We start from the raw sequence: 20,136 nt of genomic DNA, 5'->3' as shown, positions 1-20,136 counted from the left end.
ACTGGTAGTCTCCTGCCCCTGGGCTGGATCCCTGAGACAGCACCCCACCCCAAGTGCTGTCACCTCAAGTGAGGAAGTAAATAATAAAGGTACAAAAGAGTAAAAGTGAAAGGTCATTGAGGAAACATCATTCATCATTCATAATCCACAACAAAAAAAGCAGATTTTAGGGCCAGAGACATAGTGCAGTGGACAAAGCATTTGCTTTACACGTGGTTGACCCAGGTTCAATCCCTGGCACCACTGATGGTCCCCTGAGCCCAACCAAGGTTTATCCCTGGGTGCAGAGCCAGGAGTAAACCCTGAGCATCACTGGGTGCCCACCACCACCACCCCCTGCTGCCAAAAAAAAAAAAAAAAAGCAGACCTTTTCTTTGTGTTTTGGAGTCCTCACAAGGTTCATTTAGTGGTGGTGGTGGTGGTGGTGGTGGTGGTGGTGGTGGTGGTGGTGGTGTGTGTGTGTGTGTGTGTGTGTGTGTGTGTGTGCGCGCGCACTGAAGTTTGGTTAGTTGGTTGGTTGTTTGCATCAGACGGGTTTGGTTCTCTCCTGACTTCTGTAGAAGCATCTCTCTTCCCCTCGCTGACCCAGCAGGCACTGTCTTCCGCTCCTTCCACCCACCCCCCAACCCCACTGAGTTAAAGATTTTGAGCTTCAGTCCAACCCCCGATTCAGGGAGGAACAACTTGTTTATCCCCAGCGGGAAGTACGCAGATGTCAGTCATCCAGCTGTGCTTCAGGATCTCTAAAGCAGCAAGGACGACGGAAGGCAAACCCCACAGCCGTGCTTGTCACTCTGGGGCGAGCTAGAGACTTGGGGCCCCACTCTGTTTCCAGGTTCATCAAGGGAGCCCCCCACTATGTCCACGTGCTAGCCCCCCCACCATCATGCTAGCTGCCCTCCGGCCATGCCACACAGCCCCACACTCCTGTCTCAGGAACAGCCGGAAATGCTCACAGCACACTGGCACAGGCTTCGCTTCTGGACGCTGGCCTTTAGGTGGACCCTGTGTCACTTGCACCCAACCCTGGTTCCATCCCAGCCCCACATGGATCACTGAGTGCAGTCTTGCTCCCATGGGTTCCTGAGGGTCTGAGCAGCACTGCAGCTTTGAGCCTTCGCACTGAACCACTGACCCAGTTTGCTGAGAATCATCAGGAGGAATCCCTGGGCTCCCGGTACCACTTGGCAGCCCCCCCCCCCCAATAAATGAAGCCTGTGGGAGCAAGTCTCTGTGGAGCTGGACAGTTACTCCCTAGGGTAGAGAACAGGTAGAGCAGCAAAGCCCCTCACTCAGTCTGCTTTCTCTGGCTCCCAGCACATCCCCCACCCAAGATCCAGTCCAGGGACACCCATCCACCCCAACAGCTAGAGACAAGCCACCAGAGGTCCCCAGCCAGCAGAGACCAATTTGAAGGTCACAGTCTCAGGACCAGGCCAAGGAGGGAGAGGGTGCAAACTTCAGGGTGCAAAGAAAGGAGGAGGTATTCTCCCCCACCTCACCCCAGATTTCGCACCAGGGTTCCCAGTTATGAGTTGCCCTTCCCTTAGGGCCTGGAAGTTTCTGGAAGTTTCCTTTCGACCCAGGACCATAGGACAGTACCCGTTTCCCCACCCAAGCACCTGGGCCAGGAGAATCATGGGGTACAGGCTTCAGGCAAAAAGGCAAATGCTCTGGGAACCCCCAGGAACAAAGCCCCTTCTCTGGACTTTGTCCACCCAAGGTCGTGGTCAATGCCCTGGTGGGCGCCATCCCATCCATCATGAACGTCCTCCTCGTCTGCCTCATCTTCTGGCTCATCTTCAGCATCATGGGCGTGAACCTCTTCGCCGGCAAGTTTGGGCGGTGCATCAACCAGACCTTGGGCGACCTGCCCTTGAACTACACCTTTGTGAACAACAAGAGCGACTGTGAGTCCTTCAACGTGACAGGAGAGCTCTACTGGACCAAGGTGAAGGTCAACTTCGACAACGTGGGAGCCGGCTACCTGGCCCTCCTGCAGGTGGTAAGTCCTGGAAGCCTGGTCCTGCCTGCACCTCGCCAGCCTCGGGGCCATCCTCCTGGACCCCGAATAGCTGATACATCAGCTCACACTGGCTTCTCCAGGTCGCTTGGCTCCCTGGAGGCCCCCACACTCTCCTAGGTTTCTGTTCTGGAGCAGTTGTCTTGATTCCCCAGACACACAGCACCAACTAGAAATGATAAAACAGGGATGGGAATACGATGGGTAAGGTGCTTGTCTTGCGTGTACTGACTCATAGTTCCATCCCTGGGACCCCATATTGGTCCCCTGAGCACCACCAGGAATGGTACCTGAGTGCAGAGCCAGAGGTAAGCCCAGCACTGCCAGGGGTGGCCCAAAAAGGAAAAAAAATGAAAGAAAGAAAGAAAAAAGAAATGAAAAACTCAGCGCTGGGGACATGGCTCTGTGGTAGAACTCAAGATCTGGGTCTGAACCTTGACTCAGACCCAAAAAAAAAAAAAAAAAAAAGAAAGGAAAAGCAGCTACCCAGGAGCTGCATAATTAACAAACTTGTGAGTGCCCTCCCCGCAGAAACACTGGGACAGCTCTAATGCGATTTAAAATAATGCATTTACCTCCATCTCTGACGCACAAGCAGTGTGACGTTCGAGCATGCAGAGCTTCCTGGGTCCTGCCCAAGTCCCTGGAGATTTGCTAGGGCAGTAGCTGCAGCGTGGACAGCCCCGGTCACAGATTGGCCCCACGGGACCGCAGCAGACAGACAGACAGAACCCCCCTCTCTGACTTCTCTCTTGCTCCACCAGCCCCTGTCTCTAAAACCCTGGCCAATCCTTACTCCTTGTGCTAAAACTCTAAACCACCCTTACGTCCCAACTGTCACCGCCTCGATTGAGGCCTCCCAAAACCTCATGGGAAATAGTGAGAGGCCGCCAGAATGGGAAAGCCCCCTTTCCTAGGACCACCCAGCGAGTGGACAGCAGGGCCAGCTGCCCCAAATGGGCTGCAGTGATGGTAGTGGGGAGGGGATGGTGGGGAATTAGGTGTAGGATTTCCCAGCTTTGGGGGAGCCTAGCATCATTGAAAGAATTTCCAGGCCTTTTTTTTTTAAAGCCATTATAATTTGATATGTAACAGTCACTTACATAATGAGACATTTCTGAAACAATGACCATGTATAGGTCAGAAAGCAACATTAGAAATAAGATCTGTAACAATTTTTTACACATGAATGTAAAAAAATTGGAAATCAAAATGGGTAATCTCCATATATTTAGAAAGTTATTATTATTTTTTAATTTTATTGAATCACCGTGAGATAGTTATAAGCTTTCATGTTTGGGTTACAATCACACAATGATCAAATAGAAATTTGATCCCATCAATAGAAAGTTAAAAGGAAAATACAATTTATGATTTAAAGAGTCTAAGAGTATAGTTGAATAAAATCAATTGGAAAATTAATATAGACAAAAGATAAAGCAGGTTTACTGAGAGATCTAACAAAATAGACATCTCTCTTAGGATTCAAATTCTCTAGGATAGTTTCATAAAGGCAGAGATAACAATTGTGTTTTAAATTATTGATCATACTTTCACTCAACAGGAAATTCCTAGAATTACAGATCCTGTTCACCTTGTGTCTTGACAACGCTTGCTAGGAGATGTTTCTTTTGAGATAAAAAGCTACCATCCAAATTACTGGGTTTTAGGATGAGGTAAAACAACACTAATCATAGAGTCCAGGCCTTCTTCTGCAAGCAAGAACCTGCTGGCCCAGGCCATGGAGGTGGCTTGCCTTCTCTGAGCAGCCTCAGTTTCCCCACCTGCCCTCCCTGCCTCCCAAGAACTCCCAGGTATGGAAAGTCCCAAGTATCTGCCACAGTGCTGGGAAAGGGGCCTGGGGCAGGGTGAGAGCAGGGACACCCAGGCTGCTCCCAGCCTAATTCCTGGTCACTCTCTGAGTCTTTCACAGCGCTGGCCATCTGAACCAGGGCAGATGGGGTGCCGGCATCAGCTCTCTCTTTCCTTCAGCCTCTGCCCCAGGCCTGCTGTGGGGAGCGCAGGTGGCTGGTGTGGATGCTAAGAACCGCGTATCAGTGCCTGAGCGGATTGGCGCGCTGGACATCAAACCCAGCCGTTATGGAAAAGTACCTCTTACGAGCTTATAATGGAATAATGTGCGGGCTGAACAAATGAATATTCCAATGTCACTGCTGATGCTCGCTGCAGCCCCCCAAGCGTCGGCCAGACATCTGTGTTGGCCAGAAAAGACGCATCTTGCGGGGTATTGCACAACCTTGTGCAATCTCTCCTCGTCCCCCTCCCCAGACTGCGTCTGTGGATCAAAACAAAGTCACGGCAGGATTGTTGCGTTGTTTTTTTTTTCTTAGTTTGTTTTTGGACCACACCTGGCTGTGTTGATGGCTACTCCTGGCTCTGCACAGGGCTTACTCGTGACAGGCTCAGGGGACCACATGGGGTGCCAGGTATTGAGCCCCAGTCCATTGTGTGCAAAATAGGTACCCTACATGCTGTACTGTCGCTCCAGCCCATGGATCTGCAGGAAAAGCACTTGGGGATTTGTTTTCCTCTGGAAAGCCATTGCCTAGCCAATTCCCTATGCACCAGGAGCCAAAGAACAACCCCCCTCCCCTCCCTCTCCCTCCCCGCCCACACACACACTTTAGTAAGAGGGAAGGAGGAGACTGTTCAGAGTGTTCCTGGTTCTCTGAGTGCCAATGACCCATGAGCACCAGAACCAGAACCCCGGGCCAGCTCTGTCTCACCCCTCCTCCATGGGTCCATGTGTCCTTGAGAGGCACTTGGATCTGATGGGCAGTGCTCCTACTGGCCACAGCAACCTCGGGGCTGGGCTGGGACAGCTTAGCTCTCTATGGCATGGCCCTGGGGATGGGGCAACTGCCCAGCTGCCTTCTCTAGCCCTGTCCTAGCCCTGAACAAAAAGGCCTTCCCTTAATGGCCCAGCCATCTGAACACTACTAAAAGGATGGAGGGGGGATTCCGGGGGGGTGGGGAGTTTCCTTCTGGGGAGGCTACTTCCCGGCCTTACCTGTCCAGTTAGGAACTGAGGTCATGGATGCAGGCCTCAGAGCTAATGACTCTCCCATTGTTTCTCCCTTGCAGGCCACATTCAAAGGCTGGATGGACATCATGTATGCGGCTGTGGACTCCAGAGGGGTAAGTTACTCCCCGCCTCCAACCTGCCCCCCAATTACCATTCCCAACCCCACCCTGTGTCAGGTCCCAGGGCTCTGGGCGTCTGACCATCAGGGAATTGGTGCTTTTGGGATGAAGGGAGGATGTTTGGGGCCACATCCAGCAATGCTCAGGGGTTACTCATGGCTCTGTGTTCAGGCAGAATTTACTTCTGGTGGTGCTCAGAGGACCATATGGGATGCTGGGGATTGAACCTTGGTCGGCTACATGCAAGACAAGCGCCTTACCTGTTATACCAGCACTCTGGCCCGAGATCAATGTTCATGTGTCAGCTGGACCCTGTCCAGACTGGCCTCATCTCCTGAGGAATCCCCAGACCCTCCCATCTCTTCGATGAGCATGGCTGCCACACCCTGGGCATTCCAGGTCTGGCTGCCGGTGGCCGGGTAGCTGCCACAGGGCCGACAGCCACGTGCTTTTTTTTGTTTTGGTGTTTCTGCTACACCCGATGATGCTCAGGGATTACTCGTGGCTTTATACTCAGGAATGACTCCTGGTGGTGCTCTGGGAACCACAGGGGATGATGCAGGAATCGAACATGGGTCAACTATGTGCAAGGCAGACACCCTCTCACAGTAGTGCTGTGGTTCCACCCCACACACACTGCTTCTTGGCTCTTGGACATGTTCCTCTCTATCACACCAGGGCTCCAGAAGCATGAGCCTGTGCCAGCCTGCTGTGCCCTCACGCCCACCAGGCAGGGCCCTCCCTCTGCACCCAAGGACCCCCAGTCAGCACGCCTGTCCTCCTCCTACTCACTCATCACCCGTCGTCTCATTTCTCCCCCGCAGTACGAGGAGCAGCCGCAGTGGGAGTACAACCTCTACATGTACATCTACTTTGTCGTTTTCATCATCTTTGGCTCCTTCTTCACCCTGAACCTTTTCATCGGTGTCATCATCGACAACTTCAACCAACAGAAGAAAAAGATACGTAGAGCCTAGAATCCTCCCTGGGGAGGTGGTGGTGGAGGGTGCCCCCTTTGGCATTCTCTGCTGGGCATAGTCCCCTTCCCCCTGCTGGGAGAGGGCTGTGTCTGTGACCAAGCACACCTCGGAGCGTATCAGGGAATGGGTGGGAGAGGCCTCCCCAACTGTGCTCAGAGCCCGGGACCACTCTGGGGAGTCCCTGGGGTCGGGAGGTGCCAAGAGGCCTCGCCCAGGCCCCATACCCGGCCTAGGACACTTGAGACAGCCCCGGGAGCTGGGGTCCCCGCGCAGGAGAGCAGAGTCTTCCCAGTGTTTTTTCAGGAGGTCCTGGTTGGGTTGAGGGGAATGGGGGTCGTGATATGGACTTGCATGGAGGTCACGAGGTGGGAAATCTCCTAGAGAACAGGGCTGAGACAGGGTGACATGGGAGAGGAAGCAGGAGGATGCTGACCCGGGCATAGGTTGTGTGGCCCCACGATACGGTAGGCTCTGGGGCCCCCCCAAGTGAGGTTCCTGTCTCTCTGCACTTAGGGGGCCAGGACATCTTCATGACTGAGGAGCAGAAGAAGTATTACAACGCCATGAAGAAGCTGGGCTCCAAAAAGCCCCAGAAGCCCATCCCACGGCCCCTGGTGAGCCCCAAAGCTGCACCCAGGAGGGTCCAGCAAGGGGCCCCAAGAAGCCCTCACGGTGTGGTCAGCTCTCAGGGCCCTTTCATGATCTTTCAACACAGCCTGTCCAGGACGGAAGGAGCCCACTGTTTGAGGCTGTACTCGGCCTCAGACTTCGGGAGAGAGTGAGGAGGACCCACATGCCCCTCCTCAACCTCAGTTCTAACCTCATCCTTGCCACCCCCAAGCAATGGGGATTGCATTCGAGAGCCCCTTACATGGGGCTAGAAGGGTTGTGACTCCTAGGCCAAAGAGTGTGTGTATGTGTGTGTGTGTGTGTGTGTGTGTTAGAGAGACAGAGAGAGAGAGCAGGGGGGAGGGGAAGGGAGAGAGAGGGGGAGGGGAGGGGTTGGAAGCAGCACTCAAGGCAATTAGGTGATGGCACAACCCGAGTCTCTAATCCAATTCATCCACCTCATCCATTCTTTCCCATTCACCATGCTCTGTTCCATGTTGGTTGTGTGGTATATGTTTTCCTTTTATTTATAATCTTATCTCTTCCCCCAATAGAATGTGGGCTGGTTTACAATTAAAGACACTTATAAATTTAGCTCGTAGAATAAATACAATCAATTCATAAAAAGAGCGGGGGAAAATGTGTTTGTATGAGAGTGGATGTATTTCACTAGGATAGAAATTTAAATTCACTTAGTGGAGAGAGGAAAAAGCCCCGCACCATCGACTGGGTGCCGGGGAGGGGAGGGGGGGACCTCGGGAGGGACCCTCGCTCCATCATCCTCCTGAGGGCCTGGAGCCTAGAGAGCAGTTCCAGAGAGCCTGGGCCTGGCTCATACTCTGCTTCCTGGGAGAGCCAGGCTAACTCAGGCTCTACTTCCAGGGAGACCTGGGCAGATTCGGGCTTCACATCCTGTGAGAGCCAGGCCTGGCTCACTCCCTGCTTCTGGGGAGAGTCAGATCTGGTTCAGGCTCCATTTCTGAGGAGAATGGGGAAGGGGAAGGCTCTCGGCTCCCTCCTCTCTCTGAAACCACCTGGAGCAAGTGTGGGTCTCTGCAGAGGGTAGAGGGGGGAGAAGGAGGACGCAGGAACAGGAAGACCTCTCTGGGGGGTTTGTGCGCCTACCTGGGGTCTCCGCTGAGCCTGTCCCACCTCTCCTTTTCAGAACAAGTACCAGGGCTTTATATTCGACATCGTGACCAAGCAGGCCTTCGACGTCACCATCATGTTCCTCATCTGCTTGAACATGGTGACCATGATGGTGGAGACAGATGACCAGAGCCCCGAGAAGGTCAACATCTTGACCAAGATCAACCTGCTCTTCGTGGCCATCTTCACGGGCGAGTGCATCGTCAAGATGGCTGCCCTGCGCCACTACTACTTCACCAACAGCTGGAACATCTTCGACTTCGTGGTGGTCATCCTTTCCATTGTGGGTAGGTAGGCAGTGGGCCGGAGGTGGCAGCCGGCCCGCTGGTCAGTGGCTCCATCCCTTTGCTGGCTCCTTCCTCTCTCCCTCCCTGAGTTCTCCCTCCCCACATGCTCCCATCTCACCTCTGAGAGAGCGTGGCTCGGGTTGGGGGGGGGGGGTAGTTCCCTACTGCAGCCAGGCGGGGGGGGGGGGGGGTCAGCCGGAACACAGACTGCATGGAGCACTTCAAGGATGAGTCTGGGCGAGGCTGGAGTGATAGCACAGCGGATAGGGCATTTGCCTTGCACCTGGCCGAACCAGGTTCAATTCCCAGCATCCCATGTGGTCCTCCAAGCACCGCCAGGAGTAATTCCTGAGTGTGTAAGCCAGGAGTAACCCCTGTGCAATGCTGGGTGTGACCCCAAAAAGGAAAAAAAAAAGAATGAGTCTGGGAAAGGGCCAGGGAAAGCAACAGCTCAGGATGGGAGAAAACACTTGGAATCACGTCTCGGATGGGGGATGGGTGGAGGGAGGGGATGGAGTCCAGACTTACTTCCTGGTAGGGAGCACGGACAAGCACCCACCCAAGGGTGAGTGTCTCCAGGAAACGGGGATCTACTACGTTTGAAGTCATCTCTGGAAATGGAAAATTCTAGAACCTTGCCACTCAAGGGTATGTGCCCAACTCCTAATATCCCCGCCCCATGAAGTAGGCTCATGCCCTCAGCCTAAGCAGCAAGACAGGGAGGCCCAGCCGCCAGCCGTGTGTGGGATAGAATCCCATGCACACACAGCTTCTCACGCCAGCATGCTGAGAGCCCTCCGCCACCCTCCTGAGCAGAGGCACAAAAACACGCTCCAACTCTTCTGTTGAACCCCTTCTGCCATGGGGGGGGGTCCATCCTCCCAACTTTAGCACCTCCCAGAGTTCTCACCTCTTAGAACCATCATCTTTGCAGGTGAAGATTTCAATCCAAATTTTCTTTTGCTTCCTTTCTTCTTATTATTTTTTTTGGTGGGAGGAGGTAAATGGTATATCCAGACCTTCACACACAGCCATGTCTATTTGACCTCCAGGCCTCCAAATTTTATAGCAATTATATTGAGAATTCTATTTCTTCTGTAAATGTTTGTATGTGATTGAGATATAATTATATTTCTTCTCTATGCACTATCCTCCCGTTATTCATCGATTTGCTCGAGCGGGCACCAGTAATGTTTCCATTATGAGACTTGTTGTTGTTGTTGGCATATCAAATACACCATGGGGAGCTTGCCAGGCTCTGCCGTGCAGGTGGAATACTCTCGGTAGCTTGCTGGGATCTCCGAGAGGTACAAAGGAATCGAACCCAGGTCGGCCGCGTGCAAGGCAAACACCCTACCCGCTGTGCCCAGCTGGAGGCAGCATCCCTTATGCATCCCTGAGCACCACCAGGTGTAATTCCTGAATGCAGAGCCAGGAGGAAACCCTGTGCATCCCGGAATATGACCCATTTCTTTTCTATATAAGTATAATTTTCAGGGCATATGATTTATTCCAAGGGCTGGAATGATAGCACAGCAGGTAGGGCATTTGCCTTGCACACGGGCCAACTTGAGTTCGGTTCTTCTGCCCCTTTTGGAGAGCCCAGCAAACTACTGAGAGTATCTTGCTCACACGGCAAAGCCTGGCAAACTACCCGTGACGTATTCGGTATGCCAAACACAGTAACAAGTCTCACAGTGTTACTGGGCCCGCTCAAGCAAATCAATTAACAACGGGAGGACAGTGACAGTGACAGTGACGTGATTTATTCCATCAAGTACAATTCCATCATTTTTAGTATATTCACAGATTTGTACTACCTTTACCACTACCACTATTAAATTTTAGAATAGTGCCCCCACTCTGTCCCCACCCCTCAGAAGATCCTGTGTCTGTTTTCCCTATCTCCCCGGCCCCTGGCAATCACGGGGTAAAGCAGAAAGGGCCTGGCAAGCTCCTTGCAGCCAGCTGTGTCATTTTACATTCCAACTCCGGCGTCGGCTTGTCCCAGTTACCCTGTACCCTTACCCGCACCTGTCATTTGGTTTGTGGTTCTTGTGGTGGTTCTTGTCGCCACCGTAAAGGGCATAAAATGCCTCATTGCGGTTTGGAGTGGCATGTCCCTGCTGACTAAGCTGCTGGGCTGAGATGGAGCAGAGACCCTCCACATGCAAAGTGGTCGCCTGTTGTCAGCCAGTGTCTGCGCCTGAACATCTCGCCATGTGCTTCTTGGTTGTCTTCCTTGGTCTAGAGTCCAGACATTGACAGGTTTACTGAGCCCATGATCTCCTTTTCAGAAAAAAATTCACTCAGGTCATCCCCACTCTAGAAAGCGACTCTCCTTAAGACAGAAAACACCCCCCAACTGTATCTGTTTATTTTTGTTTGTTTGTTTGTTTTATTTCATATTTTTTAGGAATTTTTGTAGGGCATTTGTCTATTTATTTATTTATTTATTTATTAGTGAAACACCATGAGATACGGCTGTAGACCCACAAGTCTTTGTGCTTGGGTTTCAGTTATAACTGTGATCGAGCACCCATCCCACCACCAGTGCCCATTCTCCACCCCCACCAATCCCAGTATCCCTCCCACCCCACCATCCCCCATCCCACCCTACCTCTGTGGCAGGGCACTCCCTCCTGTTCTCTCCCTTTGGGTGCTGTGGTTTGCAGAAGAGGCATTGGGTGGCAATTGTTTGTTTGTTTTAATTTTATTGAATCACTGTGAGATAGTTACAAGCTTTCATGTTTGGGTTACAATCACACAATGATCAAACACCCTCCACCAGTGCGCATTTCCCACCAACAGTCTCCTTGGTATATACCTCCTTTCCCACCCTCCCTCTGCCTCCATGGCAGACATTATTCTCCATATTTTCTCTCTACTTTTGGGTATTATGGTTTGCAATACAGACCCTGAGATGCCATCATGTTTGGTCCTTTGTCTACTTTCTCCACACATCTCCCATCCCAACGGATTCCTCCAGCCATCTTTTTCTTAGTGATTCCTTCTTTACTCCAGCTGCCTTCTCCCTGTTGCTCATGAGGCAGGCTTCCAGCCATAGAGCAATCTGTCTGTCCTGTGTATCTGCTGTCCTTAGATGTCAGCCTCACATTATGTTGTTTTGTGCTCCACAAGTGAGTGTAGTCCTTCTATGTCTGTCCCTCTCTTTCTGACTCATTTCACTTAGCATGATACTCTCCATGTCTATCCACTTATAAGCAAAGTTCATGACTTCATCTCTCCTGACAGCTACATAGTATTCCATTGTGTAGATGTACCAAAGTTTCTTTTTTTTTTTTTATTTCTTTATTGAATCACCGTGGGAAAGGTTACAAAGCTTTCAGGTTTAGGTCTCAGTCATGCAAATATCAAACACATTTCCCTTTACCAAAACTTATTTTTTACCATGAAGAACCCCAATAAAACCCCACCCCCCACCCCTCCCAGTCCCTGTGGGGCAGATGAATTCTAGTTAACACTCTATCTGCTTTGATTAGATTCATTGTTTCAATAAAAGATTCACCACTATTATTTAGAGTTTACCCCCCCCCCCAAATCAGACATGCTGAAAAAGCATTGTGAAGTGATTTGCTTTCTACAGCTGGGTTCAAGAATTAAATGTTGGTTTTGGATTTCTGCTATTTTACTTATTGAACCTGGAAGTATTTCTACTGAAAGTCAGATAGTTAAGAAATTGGTTTCTGTGCACTGGAGACGTGGCCGTGCTGGAGAGCCGCTAGTGGGGGGCAACTGGTGGCCTCGGTAGGGCGTGAAGGGCGGACCGAAACGCCCCCCTTCCCATGAGGTTTTAGTCGCCCCCACTACCCCAGCTCATACCTGCTGTCCACAAGGCTCCCATGCGGCTGCCATCTTTCTTTCCAGAGAGGAGAAGGCGACTGGGGCAACACCCTTTCCCCTCTGGACAGACCTGATGGCCTGGATTAACGCATAGTCCATTCACTTTTCTGCTCCAAGCTTCCGGGTTCTGCATTAAGTCCTTGTGCTTCTGGGGCCGTGGCCGTGTGGGAGAGCCGCTCGCGGGGGGCAACTGGTGACCTTGGTAGGGCGTGAAGGACGGACCGGAATGCCCCCCTTCCCATGAGGTTTTAGTTGCCCCCACATCCCCGGCTCATACCTGCTGTCCACAAGGCTCCCATGTGGCCGCCATCTTTTTTCCAGAGGGAGGAGGGCGGAAGGGACCAACACCCTTTCCCCTCTGGGCAGACATGATGGCCTGGATCAACGCATAGTCCGTTCACTTTTCTGCTCCAAGCTGCCGGGTTCTGCATTAAGTCCTTGTGCTTATGGGGCTGTGGCCATGCTGGAGAGCTGCTCGCGGGGGGCAACTGGTGACCTCAGTAGGACGTGAAGGACGGACCGGAACGTCCCCCTTCCCATGAGGTTTTAGTCGCCCCCTCTCCCCCGGCTCATGCCTGCTGTCCACAAGGCTCCCATGTGGCCGCCATCTTTCTTTCCAGAGAGGAGAGGGCGACTGGGGCAACACCCTTTCCCCTCCGGACAGACCTGATGGCCTGGATCAACGCATAGTCCGTTCACTTTTCTGCTCCAAGCTGTCGGGTTCTGCATTAAGTCCTTGTGTTTCTGGGGCCGTGGCCGTGCTGGAGTGCCGTTCGCGGGGGGCAACTGGTGACCTCAGTAGGACGTGAAGGACGGACCGGAACGTCCCCCTTCCCATGAGGTTTTAGTCGCCCTCACTCCCCCGGCTCATACCTGCTGTCCACAAGGCTCCCATGCAGCCGCCATCTTTCTTTCCAGAGAAGAGAGGGCGAATGGGGCAACCCTTTCCCCTCCGACAGACTTGATGGCCTGGATTAATGCATAGTCCGTTCACTTTTCTGCTCCAAGCTGCCGGGTTCTGCATTAAGTCCTTGTGCTTCTGGGGCTGTGGCCGTGCTGGAGAACCGCTCTTGGGGGGCAACTGGTGACCTTGGTAGGGCGTGAAGGACGGACCGGAACGCCCCCCTTCCCATGAGGTTTTAGTTGCCCCCACAGCCCCGGCTCATACCTGCTGTCCACAAGGCTCCCATGTGGCCGCCATCTTTCTTTCCAGAGGGAGGAGGGTGGAAGGGACCAACACCCTTTCCCCTCCGGGCAGCCATGATGGCCTGGATTAACGCATAGTCCTTTCACTTTTCTGCTCCAAGCTGCTGGGTTCTGCATTAAGTCCTTGTGCTTCTGGGGCTGTGGCCGTGCTGGAGAACCGCTCGCGGGGGGCAACTGGTGACCTCGGTAGGGTGTGAAGGACGGACCGGAACGCCCCCCTTCCCATGAGGTTTTAGTCGCCCCCACACCCCCGGTTCATACCTGCTGTCCACAAGGCTCCCATGCGGCTGCCATCCTTCTTTCCAGAGAAGAGAGGGCGAATGGGGCAACCCCCTTTCCCCTCTGGCAGACTTGATGGCCTGGATTAACGCATAGTCCTTTCACTTTTCTGCTCCAAGCTGCTGGGTTTTGCATTAAGTCCTTGTGCTTCTGGGGCTGTGGCCGTGCTGGAGAGCCGCTCGTGGGGGGCAACTGGTGACCTCGGTAGGGTGTGAAGGACGGACCGGAAGGCCCCCCTTCCCATGAGGTTTTAGTCGCCCCCACTCCCCCAGCTCATGCCTGCTGTCCACAAGGCTCCCATGTGGCCGCCATCTTTCTTTCCAGAGAGGAGAGGGCGAATGGGGCAACACCCTTTCCCCTCTGGACAGTCATGATGGCCTGGATTAATGCATAGCCCATTCACTTTTCTGCTCCAAGCTGCTGGGTTATGCATTAAGTCCTTGTGTTTCTGGGGCTGTGGCCGTGCTCCAAACTTAACTATGATTTTCAGAGAGAAACGTTGGGTGGTTTACTTTGTATATATGGATCACTTTGTATGTAAGGAGATGTTGCGCGGCCGCTTGCGCGGCCGCGCGGTTTTGAGGAAAAGTCCTAGTTCCTGCATACTCGAGCTGTGGTTGTAGAGGCTTCTGGTCACCGGGGTTCCATCTGGGGGAGGCGGGATGCGAAACCTACCCCATCTGGGGCTTCCCGATGATCTCGGCTCTTTTTGGAACCTGTTTTTTTTTTTTTCCTTCGGGATCTGCGGGTCCCGCCCTCCATGTTGTCCTTCTCTTTGGCTGAATCTACCAAAGTTTCTTTAACCAGTCATCTGTTCTAGGGCACTTGGGTTGTTACCAGATTTTGGGTATTGTGAACAGTGCAGCAATGAACATATACTGTGATTTTTGCATCCTCGGGCTATATTCCCAGAAGTGGTATTGCAGATGTACCTGGTTATTACCACCCCTTGACCCTGGATCACTCCAACTCCTTAGAGGCATCACTGTTGCCCACTTTGGAAACCCTCCTCTATACCAAGAGAAAGGCCTGAAAATCTATTGCTCTTTTTTTTTTCTTTTTGTGTCACACCTGGTGATGCACAGGGGTTACTACTGGCTCTGCACTCAGGAATTACTCCTGGTGGTGCTCGAGGGACCATATGGGATGCCGGGAATTGAACCTGGGTCGGCTGCGTGCGTTTAGAAGGTAAACGCCCTACCCGCTGTACTATCACTGCATCCCCTCTATTGCTCTTTAGAAAAAAGAATTTCTGAGGGCTAAAGGAATAGTACAGCAGATAGCCCATAGAGCATTTGCCTTGCACATGACTGACCCAGCTTTCACCCAGCATCCCATATGGTCCCCAAGCCCTGCCAGGAGTGATTCCTGAGTGCAAAACTATGAGTGACCCTTGAGCATCACTGGGTGTGGCTAAAAATTCCAAAGAATTTTTTTTAAATGTTTTAAGTTTCTGGTGACTGTGGATCTCAAGTTAGATTTTATTTTATTTGGATGTAATCTGTTCTTCTGTATTTCGCCTTGACAGTATAGAAGAAAGTATCATTTACCATCTTCATATGTAGGAATGTTGGGCATTAACTGTTCATGTCCAGACCTTGTTTGACGGGTTATCAATGGATACATCCTCCCATGCTGTTTATGCTGTCATTGTTGAAGAGTAACAGTGCTTTGGTTCCTTTGCGGTGGCAACGCAGGGGATGCAGGGAACACCTTGGCAGTGATCAGAGGCCACAGAGAGAACTCAGACCCTCACACATGCAGGGCGTGTGGTCTGGAGATGCAGCATATGTCTGGAACAGTGTTCCTATCCTGAGGATTCTTAGTGGATTTGGGGTACCATCCCCTTAGCCTGTTAAGGCATTTCACAGATATCTCAGACACTCTCCCATTCCATGGGTTGTCTTTTGCCTTTCTATTTTTGTTGTTGTTGTTGTTTGATTGGTTGTTTTCTGGGGTGGGGGGTCACAATTGGTGGTGCTCAGTGCTCAGGGCTTACTCCTGGATTTGTGATTAGGCATCACTTCTGGTGGGCCTCTGGGGGACTATCCTGAAAATCTGCCAAGGATGGGAGCCAGGTTGGCCACATGCAAGGCAAGCGTCCTACCCACTGTGCTTTCACTCAGGGCCCTGTCGTTTTTACTTTGTTTGGTGGCTGTTTCTGAAACACCAGTTTTTTCATTTGGATGAAATGCAGCTTGCCATGTTCTTGTCACTTGTGCCAAACTCCCAGCCTTGCCCACTCCCTGGTCTCTACCTGGGGGTAACTGCCATTCTCTGTAGTAACCCTCCCTCTGAAAGACTCAGGGGCAAGACAGAGCTGCTAGAGCCGAAATGAGGGCAGTGGGGAAAAGCAGGAAGTGGGGTCTGGAAGGAAATGCTTTGGGTGGTCCAGGCAGGGTGAGGTGAGAGCAGGCCTTGAGGGCCTGAGAAGAAGCTTCGGGGGATGCAGGCTGCCAATAGTGGGGTCAGGGCCACTGAGGGACAATCCCAAAGGCCTCAGAGGTGCAGCCTGTGTCTGGGACACATGCAGGGATGACTGGTCAGCAGGCAGCCTGGAGCCCAGAGTTGGAGTCCAGCCCCAGCTTCTCACTGACTCGCTGCCAGCTTGGCCCTGTTGCCTGATGTCTCAGTTTCCTCTTCTGGAAATGGTGGGCAATTTTCTCAGCAGCCACCGAGAGTGACAAGCGGGGCGAGGCCAGGTGGATTTCAAATGACCCACCCAGGGCCCTACTGAGGTCAACGCAAGACGCACGTCAGCCCGTGACAGCGTCACCCTGGGAGAGTCCGGGAGAGTCACTGCGCCCATTTCACTCTGGCCTTTCGCCCATATTCCTGCTCTTTCTAAATCCAAGACCCAGTTTTAAAGTCTGGAGTCGGGGGCTGGAGTGATAGCACGGCGGGTAGGGCCATTTGCCTTGCACGCGGCCAACCCGGGTTCGATTCCCATACCCCATGTGGTCCCCCGAGCACTGCCAGGAGTAACCCCTGTGCATCGTGATGGTGCCATCTGGGGAGGGGGCCCTGCACTAGCCAGGACCCAGAGGCTGATGGAAGACTGAGGGGGCAGAGGAGAGGTTGGCCTCTGAGTGCAGAGCCAGGAGTAACCCATGTGCATTACCAGGTATGACCCAAAAAGCAAAATAAGTAAATAAATAAAGTCTGGAGTCAGAGGGGTCTGGGAGCTGGGAGCAGGCAGAGCTGAGAGGCTGATGGGAACCATCTTTGCAAGGCAGGCACGGCGTCAGGACAGCGCTGGTTTTGGGGCTTGGCCCCCACTCCTACCCCCGCTTGAATCGTCTGGGTGACTGCAGCTGCAGTTCTGGGAAGCGCCTGGAGTTCCAGGCTGCAAGGCCCTGGCACATTCCTTGAGGAGTGAGGGGCTCCAAGGCTGAGTCCTGCTCCCAGCTGGGGACCCCCCCAAGATGCTGTGTGTGGCTTGTCAGTCCAGAGAACCCACCGTCCAGAAAAGGGGCTGATGGAAGACTGAGGGGGCAGAGGAGGGGTTGACCAAGAATGCACCAGCTTCTGATGGGAGAGCCAAGATGGAGAGCCCCCTTGCATGACCCCGGGGGGCCGGCCTTCAGCCCTCTGGGTCCTGGCTAGTGCAGGGCCCCCTCCCCGGATGGCGCCACCACAGTCCCTTGTCCCCCGTTGTGTCCTGCAGGTACCGTGCTCTCGGACATCATCCAGAAGTACTTCTTCTCGCCCACCCTCTTCCGCGTCATCCGCCTGGCCCGCATCGGCCGCATCCTCAGGCTGATCCGCGGGGCCAAGGGCATCCGCACGCTGCTCTTCGCCCTCATGATGTCCCTGCCCGCCCTCTTCAACATTGGGCTGCTGCTCTTCCTCGTCATGTTCATCTACTCCATCTTCGGTATGGCCAACTTCGCCTACGTCAAGTGGGAGGCAGGCATCGACGACATGTTCAACTTCCAGACCTTCGCCAACAGCATGCTGTGCCTCTTCCAGATCACCACGTCGGCGGGTTGGGACGGGCTCCTGAGCCCCATCCTCAACACGGGGCCCCCGTCCTGCGACCCCAACCTGCTCAACAGCAACGGCTCCCGGGGGAACTGCGGCAGCCCGGCTGTGGGCATCCTCTTCTTCACCACCTACATCATCATCTCCTTCCTCATTGTGGTCAACATGTACATCGCCATCATCCTGGAGAACTTCAGCGTGGCCACGGAGGAGAGCACGGAGCCCCTGAGCGAGGACGACTTCGACATGTTCTACGAGACCTGGGAGAAGTTCGACCCCGAGGCCACCCAGTTCATCGAGTATGCCGCCCTCTCCGACTTCGCCGACGCCCTCTCAGAGCCACTGCGCATCGCCAAGCCCAACCAGATCAGCCTCATCAACATGGACCTGCCCATGGTGAGCGGGGACCGCATCCACTGCATGGACATTCTCTTCGCCTTCACCAAGCGGGTGCTGGGCGAGTCGGGCGAGATGGACGCCCTCAAGATCCAGATGGAGGAGAAGTTCATGGCGGCCAACCCGTCCAAGATCTCCTACGAGCCCATCACCACCACGCTGCGGCGGAAGCACGAGGAGGTGTCCGCCACGATCATCCAGAGGGCCTTCCGCCGCCACCTGCTCCAGCGCTCCGTCAAGCACGCGTCCTTCCTCTACCGCCAGCAGACAGGCAGCAGCGGCCTCTCAGACGACGACGCCCCCGAGCGAGGGGGGCTCATTGCCTACATGATGAACGAGAACTACTCCCAGCGCCGGGGCCCCCCCTCCAGCTCCTCCATCTCCTCCACGTCCTTCCCACCGTCCTACGACAGCGTCACCAGGGCCACCAGTGACAACCTGCCCGTGCGGGTGTCAGACTACAGCCGCAGCGAGGACCTGGCCGATTTCCCCACATCCCCAGACAGGGACCGCGAGTCTATCGTGTGATCTGTGCGCCCCCCACCTCCCTCCCGAGACATCTCAATGAAAGGCAGCTTGTGGTGTGCTAGCCAACCCGGAGAGGGGACCCCCTTACCCACATCTTCGGTGTGTGTGTGTGGTGGGGGGTCCTGCCCTGCCTCCAGCTCTGGGACCGGGACGGGGGCCTCAGCCCCCGGGAAATCAACAAGACCGAGCTCTGTAACCTCCCCCCCCCCCCCCCCCCCGCCACCTCCCAGTTGGCCGCTGGAAGCAGTTCCGGGGAACCTGTCCTTGAGGCCCCTCACGTTCCGTGGCCTGGTCTTGACCAGCTCTTCCGTCCCCGAGATGGAGGCAGGAACCTTAAAACCGTCTGTGTTGTGAACGGGCTTTCTTAAATGCATTATATTTGATATTTTTTTACTTGAGCAAAGAACAGACGTTTTTCCACGGACACGCCTGCAGGAATCCACGGGCCGCCTTTGCTTCCTTCGCTCGGAGCGTGCGTCTGGGGGGAGCTGCTGGAGCTCTGGCCACCAAAGGGAAATCCAGTGTGGCTCCCGCAGACCGACAACCCATCTGTCCATCCGGACCCAGGGCAGAGCGCGGTCCCCTGTCTGCCTTGGGGGTGGGGGGGGGCATGAGCCTCTCCCTCGCACACATGCGTGCACACACACTTCACACTCACCATGGCCACGTGAGGCCTAGGCCGCTCGGGGTGGTGTGTGGCATTTCACTGCCGGCCCGCTCCCCCCTGCGGTGGGGCTCTTGTCTTTCTCTGTCTCTCTCTGACCTCCCCTGGTCCCCAAGGTCTGGTTTATCCCTGTGTTCTTTGTGGAGGCCAAACTAGGCTCAGTTCTGCAAGATGAGTTGGAAACACTTCCGAGAGTGGCCTGGGGATGCGGGTGGGGGCTGCTGGCACCTTTTTTGCCCTGAACTGCATCACCTTCTGGAGGAGTATCAACCTTGAACCTGAGAGAAGGGCCCGAGGGGACCAGCGTCCCCACCCCCAACAACAACCTGCTCCACTGTCCTTGTCTGAGGAACCTGGCAGGCCCTGCCCATGGGCAGGGGGTTGTGGGGAAGGAGCGTCACAGGATTTGGCCATGGCAGTTTGAAAGAAAGTCTGTGGTCACCTCCAGGGCTCTTCCTGAACATCTCTGCCTCAGAGCCTATGGAGAAGGGCTCCCATGGGCACCCCTGATGCCAGGGCTCAGGAGTGAGGAGGACAACTTGGGTGTCCCAGACAGGGGAAGGGCTTCAGAGGGTCAGGCCGAAAGGCATATGGTCCCCTCGGGAAGGGAACAGGGTGGCCCTGATCAGCCCCATCTAGCTTAACCTGGGCTCCTGGTGCCCCCCCCCCCCTTTCAACGCGGGACTTCCTGGGACAGGATCCAGGCTGTTTCACAGGTCTTGTGAGAAAGGCCTTTTCAGGGAAAAAAAAATCCTTTTTTTCTAGTCCAGTGACATCCCCACCCCCAGGGTCTCTTCAGCTGCTGACAATCCTGTTTTGCATATGCAAATCTTCTAGAGAACTGTACCCCCCCCCAGAGAGGGACTTCGTTGGCTGGTGTGAGCCCCCCTCCCCGGGGGTCTCTGCCACCCAGATCCAGCTCTCACGGGCCCCCCCTGGGCACCCTGGAAGGCCGGACACTGCTGCTCCTCACCTACCTCGCTGGGGGCTGGACATTCGTGA

General features: G+C 54.0%; 1 protein-coding gene across 2 annotated transcripts in view; it reads left to right on the top strand.

Moving 5' to 3' along the window:
• The window catches only part of SCN5A (sodium voltage-gated channel alpha subunit 5), a 110,283-nt gene extending 91,806 nt beyond the window's left edge, over positions 1–18,477 (top strand). For both annotated transcript variants that reach the window (XM_056129063.1, XM_056129062.1), the window contains 6 exons: positions 1,724–2,005; positions 5,129–5,182; positions 6,013–6,154; positions 6,682–6,782; positions 7,943–8,213; positions 17,230–18,477. In XM_056129063.1, coding sequence (XP_055985038.1) covers positions 1,724–2,005; positions 5,129–5,182; positions 6,013–6,154; positions 6,682–6,782; positions 7,943–8,213; positions 17,230–18,470 — 2,091 coding nt within the window. In that variant the 3' untranslated portion in view covers positions 18,471–18,477. The remainder of the gene's footprint in view (positions 1–1,723; positions 2,006–5,128; positions 5,183–6,012; positions 6,155–6,681; positions 6,783–7,942; positions 8,214–17,229) is intronic.
• Positions 18,478–20,136: the final 1,659 nt, after the last annotated feature.

This window comes from Sorex fumeus, unplaced genomic scaffold, assembly GCF_029834395.1.
Source record: "Sorex fumeus unplaced genomic scaffold, SorFum_2.1 ptg000072l, whole genome shotgun sequence".
NCBI lineage: Eukaryota > Metazoa > Chordata > Mammalia > Eulipotyphla > Soricidae > Sorex > Sorex fumeus.
The sequence above is the reverse complement of the archived record's forward strand: the minus strand, read 5'-3'. Positions and strand labels throughout refer to the sequence as shown.